Source organism: Papaver somniferum, chromosome 11 (genome assembly GCF_003573695.1).
Source record: "Papaver somniferum cultivar HN1 chromosome 11, ASM357369v1, whole genome shotgun sequence".
Lineage (NCBI taxonomy): Eukaryota > Viridiplantae > Streptophyta > Magnoliopsida > Ranunculales > Papaveraceae > Papaver > Papaver somniferum.
The window spans coordinates 134,740,366-134,754,550 of NC_039368.1; the positions used below are offsets into that span (position 1 = coordinate 134,740,366).

A 14,185-nucleotide genomic window follows, 5' to 3' on the forward strand; every position below is an offset into this window, starting at 1 on the left:
TAGGCTCTCTTGTTTTGTCAACTGTTAGCTTCTCAAATGTTAGGATTAGTTTACTGTTGTGTGTCAATGCTAGGTTAGAGCCTTAGAGCATTGAGTTGATTGAGCAGTGGGGAGAAACTAGTGCTCACTAGTGACTGTGAGAAAGCTGGTTCTCTTCCCACTCTAGATGAATCCCTAAAGCCATTGCCTTGGCTTTGCTTTTTTCCTTCCTTTTTTTACTTCACTGTCTTCTTCACACCCCTGCCCTTGGCTTAGGCCTTGGTTCCATTGTTCTTGTTTAGTTTCATTGCACTGTCACTTTTCCTCATTCCTTCACTGCCACTGTTTTACTTTCACTTGTCCTTCATTTTGTTTGTTATTTTCTCCTGCTACTTCAACTTCTCCTGTTGCTGCTCCAGCTTGCTTCTCTTGCCCTGTGCTACAGCCACTGCTGCTACTGCAACTGAGTTTGGCTCACAGCACAAGCCAGTTCAGCCCACAGTTAACTCAAAAGGTTTAGTTATTCTTAGAACCAAAGGCTAAAAGCCCAGGTTCAAAGCCTAGCTCAAGCTAAAGGCTCAAGGCCCAGCTCATCATTAGGTTACCAAGCCCAGTTCTCAGTCATTACAAAGGCCCAGGTCACTTTTAAAGTAAAAGCCTGATTCAATCAAAGCCTGAACTCAATTAAAGGCCCTGTCAAATTCAGGTTTAAAAGCCTAATTCAGTCCACCAAAGGCCCAGTTCACTGTCAAGGGTACTCAAAGCCCATTGACATTCAAAGCCCAGTGCACTTCAAAGGCCAAGCCTAGTGCACTTCAAGACCAACTGAGCCCAAGCTCAGTTCACTTCATTATCAAACAAGCCTATAATCCAAAGGTACCCTAAGCCCAAAGCCCAAAAGGCTTCATAGTTAACCAACAACAAATTAGAGCCCAAAATAGCTAGAAACTCCAAACACACCCAGTCTCTGTGGATCGACCCGTACTTGCACGAGCTACAACCGACGACCGTGCACTTGCGGTATTACTGTAGGCCCGTTTTCATTTCGCTTCAATTTTATACGCTTTTCCGGGCCCACCACTCGTGTCATATTATCCACTTCTAGCATCTCGTCGGTTTTGAGTCGCGCTACTTTCGCATGTCCATGAAGGTCTTTGGGACGTGGGTGGTTATGAAGACAATCCATATATTTATTCATTATCCAATATTGATCTTCTTTGTTCATGGACTTATTCTTGAGGTTGAAAACGATCTTGAGAGGGAAATTTCTTTTCTTCGTCTTCGTCCTATTCTTTCTCCCGGTCTTCCCAACGTATACAGTACCCTTTTTAACCTTGCTAGCGCCGGTTCCACTACGCTCACAAATCATTTCAAACCGATCCTATCGGCTTTGTTGTCCTTTAACTAGTACACAATTTATCTTTATCGCGTGTTCCTCAAGCCAATCTATAACTTCTGGTTTAGTTTTACGTATCTACGTTCATTCCAAAACAAGTAATTAGTAAGAAAAACTTTGGAATATTCCGACAACATTAAGGTAAACAAAAGGTTCTTACATACCAAATCATTTTGGAAGTGATCCTTGGTATCCTCGTGAATTATGTCTACTGGATCAGGTTTATTTTCCATGGGTCCAAGAACGATCTACAGAGAATATCACAAGGTTAAACACTAGAAAGGGAATATAATAACAAGGTTCGGCGCATTCGATAATCACATTATGTGCCGAACTATAAACATTTACAGGTTTCGGCTTATACGATATCCTCAATATGTGCCGAACCACGAACAATATTTTAACCCAAAAATTAACAAATTCATATTCGGCTCAGACGATAATCATATTATGTGCCGAACCTTGAACATTAAGAGGTTTTGGCTGATACAATATTCTCCATATGTGCCGAACCAGTAACAATATTTCAACCCAGAAATTAAAAAATTATGTTCGGCACATACGATTTTGGATATATAAGCCGAATTAGTAATGGTTCTATTCCGGCCTATTCAGGATGTTGTTCGGCTTACTATGAAACTTTCATATAAGCCGAACTAGTGTCTAGCAAAAGGGTTGGAATTGGAAATTATAGGTTCAGCGCATGCAGTAAACAGATTCAGTAAGCCGAACCGTTCATCAATTGGTAAATTCGGCTCATAGATGTGAGCCGAACCTCAACATGTTTCGCCGAACCATGATTCAAAAAACCTAACTTTTGATAATTGAGAGCTATAGAAGTGAGATTAAGTATAGGATATAAGTGTACCTGTGTATTAGAAGCATTGGGTTCGTCATCAATGTCTTCATCATCTGGATTTGGCTCATAAAAATCATCATCTTGAGTTTGTGTTTGAGTTTGAGCTTGTGTTTGAGATTGTGTTTAAGTTTGTGTAAAATCATTCTCATAATCTAAGAAATCAGCCATTTCTGGATCATTGTTGTAGTTGATATGTATTTTCCTAGGTTTTTTAGATGAATGATGACCCTCCTCATCCTCCATTGAATCAAGAATTAGAATTTTCTCACTTTCTCCTTCTCTTTCTCTCCTTCTTAACCAAACCAAGACTTTGATTTTTTTCCCCAAATTTTTCATCTAAACAACTCTTATAATTCTGAAAATTATCTTAATCACTAAATAAAATATTTAATCACTAATCAAGATTATTAGCACTAATACGTAAAGGGCATATTTGCCATTAAAAAAAATTGGGTTAAGAGGTTATCTGATTTTGCTATTTCACAACCTTTTTTGTCTTCATTCAGTATGCCTTGGAAGATTTTGGTATGCCCAAAAATCATAGATCAAAACTTAGCTTTTTCTAGTTCCTGCGTTTTAGAACTATTCATTAGATAGAACAATATGCAAATCTTCATGTCAGCTTGACTGGAAGAACAAAGGAGTAGACGTAGGAAACTCAACCCTGTCCTTAATCCTTTCGATTAGCTTCTCATTCTTTAGTTTTGAATTTCCAAATGCTCCTTCAAATCTTTTCACTCTCTTTGTTCATTTGTCACCACGACCGCACAGCTCTGGTAGGGATGGCTTTGCCTCTACTTGCTCCTCCATCATGACTATCCTTGCAATACCACTGAACCATCGTAATTTTTTATTTCACAGACACGAGATACCATTTTCAATTTCATGGACACGAGATAAAAAATCTATCGGATTTACATGATACGGATAAAAATGTAAAACTGGGAACACGTGCAACCTCACACATGAGGATTTTAACTACTTAACGTTTCTTTTATCTCTCCGAGACATATTCCTTAATATTTTCCGTTATGGGGTAGATCCCCAAACCAATTAGTGAAAATGAGACATATTTCCAATTTTCCCAATATTACCCGGACCCGATGAGACCCGTTGGCACCCCTATCTGAGGACAAGCAATCAAAATGGATTATACAACAAAAATAAAAGTGGAAATATGTAGTGTATACTAGAGCTGTAAAACGTGCCGGCCCGGCACAACCCAGACCACAAAGTCACGTGATTAGCGTGTTGTGCTGGGTTGTGCCAGAGATTCAGACGTGATGTGTTGTGCTGTGCTAAATGGCATGTCGTGTTGTACTGTGCCAGAAAAATAAACGTGTTGTGCCATGATGTGTTGTGTTAGCACACTTATTTTATGTTTTCCAAAATAAATATGTTTGAGATATTTTAGTTAGTACATGTATTATTACAGAAATAAATTAGCATAGCGAAAATAAAATGTCAGAAATTGGCTAAAACAATGATTCTTTTATGAAATATATGCATCAAATGTGATGTATTGTGTAGTATTTTATGCATGATGTGGCATGTTTTCTTCGCGTGCCGTGTTGTGTTGTGCCACGTGCTAACACGTGCCGCGTGTTGTGCCACTCAAGTCCGGCTATTTGGGTATGTGTACCCTTTTTATACTTGTGTGGGTTATGTTCTAAAATCGGTTTGTTCATGAACTAATACATTCATAAATTAAGGAATTCAATCTTTTGCAAACCGTGGCTATAATGTTCATGAATTGATTCGAGTGAATCAAAATTGATTTTGTTTCAGTTGTGTCTTGTATACTTCTACGAGAATATAAACAATTGAAAAACTCTATAACTAGTTTCATTTGAGTCATTTGAACTAGTTGTGTTAAGATGAACAAGGTTGATATGAAAGTGTTCATAGGCTAACTTCGGTTAACTATTGTTGAGCCAACAAGGTGTACATGGTTAGGTACGATTACTCATATCTAAATGAAGTCACTTTTCATTTGTGTGTAACAAGCTAAGTTCGATCTAACGGTTGAAAGATATTAGCTTGACTCTAATCAAGTTTTCATCTAACGGTGAATATTGATTGCTTTGTTACCAAGGTAACATTGATTGCAAATCCTGATTTGAAGACTATATAAAGGAGAACTCTAACAACTGGGAAACCTAATCCCCACTCCTCCCACCCGTGATACTAGTTGCGACTAGAGTCGATTTTCCTTTAACTTAGGTTTTTCCTAAAACGATTATAGGTTAACGACTTAAAGACTTCGTTGGGGTTGTGAAGCCATACCCAACTATTTTCTCTGTAGTTGCGTGTTCTGATATCACTTTTTTCTATCGTATTGAGTACTATTTCATCTAAGATTTGCTCGAGATTTAATCTCCGATAGGCAAGATAAAAAGTAGTCACAAACATCTTCGTCTCATCGTTTGTGATTCCACAATATCTTGTTTCTCTACCATACGATTAAGATTATTATGAGGTGATTGATATTACTAGGTTGTTCTTTGGGAATATAAGTCCGGTGTATCAATTGGTTCCTCACCTTGATTTATCAAAATACGGAACAAAACTCATAGGTATTTCTGTGGGAGATAGATTTATCTATTCAAAAGAGTTTTCCGTTTGATACAGATATGCTTATCAAGTCTTCGACTTTGGGTCGTAGCAACTCTTAGTTGTGGGTGAGATCAACTAAGGGAATCAAGTGCGTAGAGTCCTGCTGGGATTCAGAGGCATTAGGAACGCAAATGTAACTTGATCAGTGTGAGATTGGTTAGGGGTCAACTACATTCCAGTCCGAAGTTAACTTGCAGTAGGCTAGTGTCTGTAGCGGCTTAATATATTGTGGTGTTCAAATCTGGACTAGGTCCCGGGGTTTTTCTACATTTGCGGTTTCCTCGTTAACAAAATTTCTGGTGTCTGTGTTATTTCTTTTCTGCATTATCTTTGTTTATATAATTGAAATATCACAGGTTGTGAGTAGTTCAATCAATTAGATAATTCAACCTTTGGTTGTTGATATAAATTTTGATTGACACTTGAACATTGGTCTTTGGTACCGTTCAAGTTGTTTATCATATTAATCAGGCTCACGGATTCTATCTGTTTGATTTGTTGATTACATTGAGAAATATAAATACAACTGTTGGATATATTTACATTGATTGAGTATGACTGTCTAGTTGATTCTCTTGGAACTATATTGGAGTTTGTTCATACAGATTGCCTAAATGAAATATTGGGTGTGATTGTTAGACCCCGCTTTTTCAGGGTGACTTAGATTTATTTCAAATATCTTACCCAAGATAAAATCATGGTCCCAAAAAAAAACCATGATCTCTAGAAATTCGTTCATTAGCAGGGACCGGGCAAAGCTTAGTTAGGCCCAATTGGATTTTTTTTTCTTTATACAAACCTAATTTTACTTCTTTGCACCCCTAAAAACTTGAACGATTTTTTGGGACCATGGTTTTTTTGGGGGGACCATGGTTTTATTTTGGGTAAAGACATTAGAAGTAAATCTAGGTCACCCCTTATCTAAATATTTATATTAATACCTAAATTACCCTCCTGATTAATTTTGGGTGATGATTAGTTAGTGTTAATAATAATTAGTGTAATGATTAGTGAGATGATTAAGCTAAAGATAATTAATGAGATTAAAAAATCAGATGGTTTTTTTTTTTTTTAAAGAAGTAGAATTATGGAGAGAGTAAAGTTAGAGAAGATGAAGAAGGAAAACATGAAAAACGATGGATTTTACCAGCCACAACCGGAGGAAGGGTATTTGGGTACCCAGGTATGCTTCAAACTTAGATAATGTTGGTTGAATTGCTCCAAACTTTCAAAAAAAAATGAATTTTTTTATGTAGATTTGGGCCAGTTCGGTTACCATATGTCAAGAACATGTAACTGAACACACCTGAAAGTGTAGTTCGGTTACGTTTTCCAAACACGCAGGTTACCGAACTCGCTCGTTAATGGAGGTTTTGGTCGTACAGTAATGTTCGGTTACCTAGGATAAAATGGTAGGTAACCGAACTTTGAACTTAAAAATTTATTGGGTACATCTTGTGTGTTCGGTTAGTTCGCAAACTTCAACGTAACTGCAGGTTAAAAGTAATCTAGTGTTAGAAGTTCGGTTGGTTCGCAAACTTCAACATATTTTGCGAATCAACCGAACTGGGCTTATATATGCATATATGCAATTAGGCAAACGTTCGGTTACTACGAAATTTATTTCTTGGCGAATTAGGTAGAGTTCGGTTACGAAGTTTGAAAGGTAGAGTTCAGTTACAAAGAAAACTTAATATTTTTGCGAAAGAACCGAACTTGTGGACTTCTCATTATTTTCGTAAACTAAAGTTCGGTGATATCCTTATTTTGCGAAGGAACCGAACTTATGGACTTGTGTTGTTCTAATACAAGGAGTTCGGTTAAACGTATTTTTTTTCGAATCAACCGAACTCTGAGTTCGGTTAAGAAAAAATTAATTCGTGATAACCGAACTTTTCTCTGAAAAAAACCCTCCATTAAACCTCTCTGCAACTTCCATTTTCAACTCATTTTAATGATTACTTCTCATTTATTCAACCAAAAACGAATGACAAGTAATGGGTATGTGAGAATATCTTTGTTAATGTTTTAAATTAAGCTATATATATATATATAGTGGTGGTGGTAATCGGTGGTTGGTGGTGGTGATAATCGGAGGAGGTGGTGGTGGTAATCGGCGGTGGTGGGCGGTGGTGGTGGTAATCGGTGGTTGGTGGTGGTGATAATCGAAGGTGGTGGTGGTGGTAATCGGCAATGGTGGGAGATGGTGGTGGGAGGAGGTTGTGGTTATATATATAGGTGGTTATTGGGTTGGTTTTAAATTAAATTAGGTTAAAGATAGGTTAGTCATTTCAATACTTTAGGACACCCCTTATAACTATAGAAAAGGTGGACTAATAAAACCATGATCCCCTCAAAAAAACCATCATCCCTAAAAAAAAAAAAAAAAAATTCGTTCAAAAACTTTGGCCGCATCTCACAACAATTTTTTGCAGGCCCATTTTGTAATTCTTGGCTCTACACATGGGACCTGGGGTAGCCCATTAGGTGGGTGGTCCCCGCCCTTTCTCTCTCTCTAGTTATTACGATCGATGTAATGTGTTAGGTTTCTGCCATTATGAGATGTATGTAAGATTCTCCTTGAGCACAGCCACGAGAACCCTCTTGAGTTCACCTATAAGTTCATATGATGCAGCCTATTTCCGCAACAACTCCTCCCATTTGTAATCTACGTATTTCATAATTACCCAGCAATGGCAGCTTACAAGTTGTTCATCATCTGCTTAGTATTCCATCTATTCCCACGGCTCCCAGAATGTGAGGCAGTCTCAAGTGGTAAAGTGGTTCCTTATCTTCCTGGATTAGAAGTTCAACCTCTTCCTTTCCACTTAGAAACCGGGTCTGCATATATAACTTCATCATTCAATTCTTCTCCTTTTTAATCCTGTGATCATGTCATAAATGGGGCTATGATATTAACTCCGGTGATCCACCAATCCATATTGCAGGTATATAGGTGTTGGTGATAGTGAAAATTATCAACTGTTTTACTACTTTGTCCATTCAGAAAGAAATCCTAAAGAAGATCCTCTTGTTTTATGGCTCACCGGTGGTCCTCGTTGCTCTGGATTCAGTGGTTTGGCACTGGAAGTAGGTTAGTATATATAATAATTACATAGTTTTTTCTCTTCATATTATAACTATAAACATCTAAATTCTCCATAATTGGACGACTCGAAAGAATACCTTAGCGATCTAGCTAAGTTCATGGGAACAGGCTTCCCCGGTGCACAATTGAAACTGGTTTATGTAATAATATGAATATCTATCTATATATAGGTCCTATATCCATGGCCAAAGTGGAATACATCAATGGCAGCTTACCCAAACTGACATTGAATCCAAACGCATGGACGAAGGTATTATAGTGTTTTGGATATCTAATTAATTAATTAATGTTAATCTGTAGTACCACTTCCCCGATCATCAACAGAGCTAACACTGTTTACTTTTATAGACTGCCAACATCATCTTCTTGGATCAGCCGGTGCACAGTGGATTCTCATATTCAAAGTCGTCCAACGATCCAATAATGTCCGACACTGTATCAGCTAATAACACACACGAATTCCTTACAAAGGTGGGTGGTTTCCACTATTTCTCGTGTCGTAATCGTCCAACGCTACAAGTGGGACCTGTTATGGCGTCTGTGCATCCTTTCACTCACATTTGAATACCACTTTCCAGCGTTTCTAATATCATTTACCTACTCATGTTTGGTTTACTGGCAGTGGTTGATTCAAAATCCGGAATTCCAATCTAACCCACTTTATGTTGCTGGTGATTCCTATTCCGGCATCATAGCCCCGAACTTAGTTCAAGATTTGATTAGAGGTGATAAAAAATTTACTACTATGTTAATTAGGTAGATACAAAGTTAATACGGTAACGGGTAATGTTCTAACTTGTTTTTCTATATACAAATTGCAGATATGGAAGATGGAAACTACCCCTTCCTCAACTTCAAGGTTCTCAATTTCAACTGTATATATATATTCAAAATTTCTATTCTAGGTTGACTTGGATCCCTTGGTACAAATTTAGAAAATAATAAGAGAGGCTATGATGAAAACCAATACGCGGCTAAAAGACGGTTTGAAAATTGCATGCCCCCGAATAACTAGTATATACAAGGCTAAGGCTAGTCATAAAAACCCAAAATGACCAAACTTGTGGTACATAAAAATCCAAGGTGATCAAATTTGTGGTACAAAAAAACCTGTTCAATTGTTGGGATCCATTAGAACTCCATCTTAAACAAAATTGATACAAAACCCTAAATTTTTAAAAATTGATACAAAATTCCCAAATTTTAAAATTGGTTTCATCAAATTCTATGATGTTTCATCAAATTTTGTGATGAAACCAAAATTGGTTTCATCAAATTCTTTGAGATTTTTGTGTTATTTTTGTCTTTTTGGGGTTTTTGTGTTACTTTTGTTTTGATGAGTTTTTTGTGGATGGATAGTGACACCTTTGGGGTTATAACTCGCGTGCCGTTTCTCTGACATCAAATGTCTTTGCAATTGATAATGTACCTTCCTTAACTAGGGATATTCATTGGGCAATCCGGTTACTTACATCGAAATGGAATTAAATGCAAGAGTTGAATATGCATATCATTTGGGGCTTCTATCGTATGAACTCTACCAGGTGAGCGTAATGCTTAGGAGTTGGGAGTATAATTTTTTTATCCCATTCTCAAATGTGTATTTACGGGTAATTCATCTTTTCTCTTGCCAAACAGTCTATGAAGGAAAACTGTAATGGGAATTTTCTAAGTTTTGATCTCACAAATGTTAATTGTTTGCCTTATCGCAAAGTCTTCGAAGATGTAAGTTTCCATATTCTGTTATTTGTACTACGTACAAGCGTTTCAGCTGTTTCAGATTTCCAACGTTTGTGTGGAGTTTAATTATGACTGTGCATGAATTCTCTAGTTGACGGAGGGAATAAATCTATCGTCGGTATTGGAACCCCTTTGCAGTAGTGATAGTACTCTTACTACTTCCCTGAAACCCAAAGAGACTATAAAATATGGAGAACACCGGCGATCACTTCAGAGAACTGGAGAAGGTTTATCAGAGGAACGTGTTCTTCCTTATTATAGTTGTTGGCGGGTAATCACTCCTTTAATTTGTCTCTCTCACGAACCTACATTGCAACCCAGCTTTTACTAAAAGAATATTTAGACAAACTTTTTATTAAAAGATCTAACACCATGTTATAAGTTATGTAGTTATCACTACTGTCGGAATATTGGGCAAATGATGCTGCGGTTCGTAAAGCTCTCCATGTCAGGGAGGTATATATATGCGTTTGTAGGCCGGCCTTGACGGTTTTATTTCAAGGCCGCGAATGAGTTATGATTTTGCTAATTTGATGTACTAATGATAACAGGGAACAGTCGAAAATTGGATCAGATGCAACCAAAGGGGATTACCATATGAAATGAATGTTAAAAGCAGCATACCATATCATCGCAACATTAGCACCAAAGGTTATAGACATCTTATCTACAGGTGATGAGGATTTCTTTCAGGACTGCGCTTTTTAGATTCAGCTATAGCAAATTAACTAAACAACAAGCAAGCAGAAAAATACGGCATACTATGGCTAATATATAACTTGACACAATCTGTGTAACCTTCAATATACAGCGGTGATCATGATATGAAAGTCTCACATATATCTACCGAATCATGGATACGATCACTCGCCAACTTGTCTGTAATCGATGAATGGCGTCCGTGGTATTTCAGTGGGCAAATCGCAGGGTATGTTATACAATGAATGATTCATTCGTAGGATTAATAATACTGGTTTAATTTGTTTAACAGTTTCTTTCTTTTTTTCTCTTTTTTAATTTGTAGGTACACAAGGGCCTACTCTAATGGCTTAACATATGCAACTGTTAAGGTAATTAAAGCTGGCTAGCCATAAACATCATAGCTAGCTGCATATGAACGATATAGGGTACATAGCTACAAGTCTAACTTTCGATTTTCTTTACCCCTTTCAGGGAGGTGGCCATGAAGCTGCAGGGTACAAGCCCGGAGAATGCTATACGATGTTTGAGAGGTGGGTCTCAAATACTCCGTTGTGAAGAAGGGACTATTGCTGGGTCAGGATGCTAGTTTAAATTGATATTTTGGTGATGCTTATTATTTGGGATTATAAAACTTATAATTTAAATTATAGTACCAGTTCTTTTTCTTAATAGGAAAGACAATTTAATAAATTAAATAAATGGAGTCCACCAAAGAAATAAAAAATCTCCCTGTGCAATGGAACGAACGATGCTACTACTATTTGCTTCTTTATACATGCCTCTGTTTTGCAAGATCTGTCTTATCCAACTCCGATAGGAAAATAGACAACAGCACTTTTACTACGAGCAAAAAAAAAAACAAAAAAAAAAAACAGTAGTTTTACATGCACGTACAATGGTTTTGGCTCGAAAATCTTCGCTGGTTAATTTCCTCCACAACCTTGTCTTTCAGGATAAGGCAACCAATCAATTCCACACACACACCACAAGTTCCTTTTCAGAACAAGGACTCTTTTGCTTTTGTGAACTGTCATAATAAATCGACTGAAACATGACAAGAGAACAACTACTTCTCCGGTGAAGCATGATTGATTTGCACGAGAACACGATTCAATCGTTTTATCCACATATGCAACCTACCAGGGAAAATCCCGAGTGGTGGGAAAACATGAGCCCCAAAACAGCCTCCGTGTGAATCACGTGTTCCCAACAAACAGCCTCTAGTCTCCCGCATGGGGAGTAGATGGGCATTGAGCAACCAACTGTACTAGGCAGTTGTTCCCAACAAACTGTTCTAGACCAACCGCATAATTAATTAGACAGCATAAAGCGCACTATTTGTAAATAAGGTTTGTGCTCCCATTTTATTTTCACAAGTTTTTAAATTCTATTAATAATAACTTTACAGTGAGTTAGAGCAATTCCAATGGGACTACAAAAATAAAGTAGTTTGTGGTGTCAGGCGGATGGGAAAACTGAGTTTTGTGCAATGGAAAAATTGTTTATCGTGTCAGAATAAGCCGAGCGTGCCATATGAGGTCGTTCGGCTCAATATGGTCCGATGCTCGTCTCATGCTGAGCCGACAATCGTCTCATCGTGAGCCGGCCGGTCTTTTATGGTTAGGCAACGACTACTTTTTCCACTCGCCCCCAACGGCTATGTTTAGTTCCACATCTATATAAAAATATTCAATCCACCGATCATTAAAAACTCAAAGACATTTCATTCTCTATTGTTCAAAAAAATCTTCCAATTTTTCTTAAATCTCTCTCTTGCTTTCATTAGTTTCATTCATTATGGATTCTGAAATGGAGAATGAAGAAATTCAATTATAAGCGGAAACATTTTTCCATCAACAAGAAGCGTTTATGCAGCAGCTGGATCAAATGGATGCATATTCAGACGATGAGAGATCCAGAACCAGGAGTTGTATTGAGAAGAAGATATACGTGCATATTTCGAGAGGAAGGTCGCCAACAAATGATACGTGATTATTTTCGAAATAAGTGTCTACTCTGATGAGGATTTTCAACGTCGCTACCGAATGCCACAACACATGGTCATGCGGGTTATTGGAGAGCTTTGTCGGGTAAATCCTAGATTTAACTATCAATTCGATGCACGAAACATATGAGGGCCTAGTCCTGAACAAAAGGTCATTGCAGCCCTTAGGATTCTTGGTTATGGGGTTCCTACGAATGCTTGTGATGAGTACATTCGTATGGCCAAAACAACTGCATATGTTTTGCGAAATTGTAGTCAACCATTTTTGGTCCACGTTTTTTTCGACAACCCACGCAAGATGATGTCAATCGTCTACTAGATAAGAATCGGGCCAGAGACTTTCTTGGAATACTAAGTAGCCTTGATTGTATGCATTGGGCGTGGCATGGATGCCCGTATGCTTGGCAAGGTCAATATAAAGTCCACTACACAAAACCAATGGTGGTTTTAGAAGCCGCAGCTTCTTATGATTGTTGGACATGGCATGCTTTTTTTGGACTTCCAGGTTGTAACAACGACATCAATATATTGCACAAATCACCGTTGTTCGAACACAGCTACCAATTTCACAATCAACGAAAATCACTATAACATGGGGTATTTTCTGGCGGACGGAATTTATCCGGCATGGTCAACTTTAGTTCAAGCTTACGAAGAGATACCTATAAACGAGGAATATGTTTGTGCTCAATGGTTGTTTAACAAAAGACTGATGGCGTGTAGGAAGGATATGGAACGATCATTTGTAATTTTGAAGAGAAAGTTCCATATAACTTGTGGACCATATCGTTTGTTTAAACTAATAGAAATGAACAGGATTATGCTCATCTGCATCATTTTGCAGAAAATGGTAATCGAGGAAACTCGACGGGTTAAAACCTGGGTTCATCATCCAGATAAAGATTTGAGGAAGGAAGTTCAACCCGCATGGGGTGTCTCTGCAAGAGGTTACAAAATGGTGGAAGAGAGAATTCAAAACAGAGGTTTATATTTAAGACTAAGGGAGGATCTCATTGTTCACTCTTGGGATGATTTTGGAAGAAGAAACCCTCGTAGAATTTAGTGTTTTTTTAGTGTAATTTGATTTGTGTACTTTGATTTCCGTAGTTTGATTTGTGTATTTTAGCAAGTAAAGATTAAATTAAAACTAAAACTAAAAGGATTACACAGAACAAGTAAAACTAACAACTAAAATCATAAATTTAAAAAATTATTCCAATATAATGGCATTATCGATATCCTCCTCCTCATGGTTGTCTTCTTCCACAGAAAAAGACCCGCCAGTTGCTGATGGCCGTTGTGGGGCCTTCTGTGCTTGAATTACATCAAATGCATCTTGCCAGAAACGAAGTTGTGCCCGATTCATCTTAGAAGTGTCCATTCCCATAATTCCTAGCATGTGTGCATTAAAAATATTCTTTTCAACTGCCTTATGACCTTTCTTCATTTCTGAAGCCATTTCATTACGTATGACTAATTTATCCATATCACTTTTTTCTTGGTTTTTAAATAACCTTAAAATTTTAACTCTGCTGAAGCTGAAGTTGATGATTGTGCGGCATCTTGAGCTTCCTTTTGGAGATTTTTGGTTTTTTTCATACCGACTCCCTCTCGTACATTAGACTTTCCATTAACATTCAAATTAGAATTTCCATGTACTGATGCACTAGTGTTGAGGTGAGGGTGTGAGTTTGTTTCTGGTGAAGAATAAGGAGAACCTGGAGAATCATGTTGGAATTGACTACCATGTTGGGATCCACCATGCTGGGATTGACTACC

General features: G+C 37.6%; 2 protein-coding genes across 2 annotated transcripts; both read left to right on the plus strand.

Moving 5' to 3' along the window:
- The first annotated feature begins 7,413 nt into the window (after window positions 1-7,413).
- On the plus strand, window positions 7,414-11,189 carry LOC113321909 (serine carboxypeptidase-like 8). The gene is made up of 14 exons (XM_026569867.1): window positions 7,414-7,689; window positions 7,799-7,944; window positions 8,130-8,209; window positions 8,308-8,430; window positions 8,582-8,684; window positions 8,781-8,818; window positions 9,402-9,503; window positions 9,598-9,684; window positions 9,791-9,970; window positions 10,090-10,155; window positions 10,251-10,372; window positions 10,511-10,627; window positions 10,724-10,769; window positions 10,873-11,189. Exons 1-14 carry the CDS (start codon window positions 7,544-7,546, stop codon window positions 10,954-10,956), a joined length of 1,440 nt encoding a protein of 479 aa, XP_026425652.1. The 5' UTR covers window positions 7,414-7,543; the 3' UTR covers window positions 10,957-11,189.
- Window positions 11,190-12,998: 1,809 nt separating this feature from the next.
- LOC113325231 lies at window positions 12,999-13,469 on the plus strand. The gene has a single exon (XM_026573440.1). The coding sequence runs from the start codon at window positions 12,999-13,001 to the stop codon at window positions 13,467-13,469; it is 471 nt and encodes a 156-aa protein (XP_026429225.1).
- Window positions 13,470-14,185: the final 716 nt, after the last annotated feature.

Bases quoted from the DNA above. Each gene is read 5' to 3' on its own strand.
- LOC113321909 (XM_026569867.1), top strand. From the start codon at position 7,544: ATGGCAGCTTACAAGTTGTTCATCATCTGCTTAGTATTCCATCTATTC. The intron at 8,819-9,401 runs GTTCTCAATTTC...TTCCTTAACTAG, and splicing joins ACCCCTTCCTCAACTTCAAG to GGATATTCATTGGGCAATCC. The intron at 10,770-10,872 runs GTAATTAAAGCT...TACCCCTTTCAG, and splicing joins TAACATATGCAACTGTTAAG to GGAGGTGGCCATGAAGCTGC.
- LOC113325231 (XM_026573440.1), top strand. From the start codon at position 12,999: ATGGGGTATTTTCTGGCGGACGGAATTTATCCGGCATGGTCAACTTTA.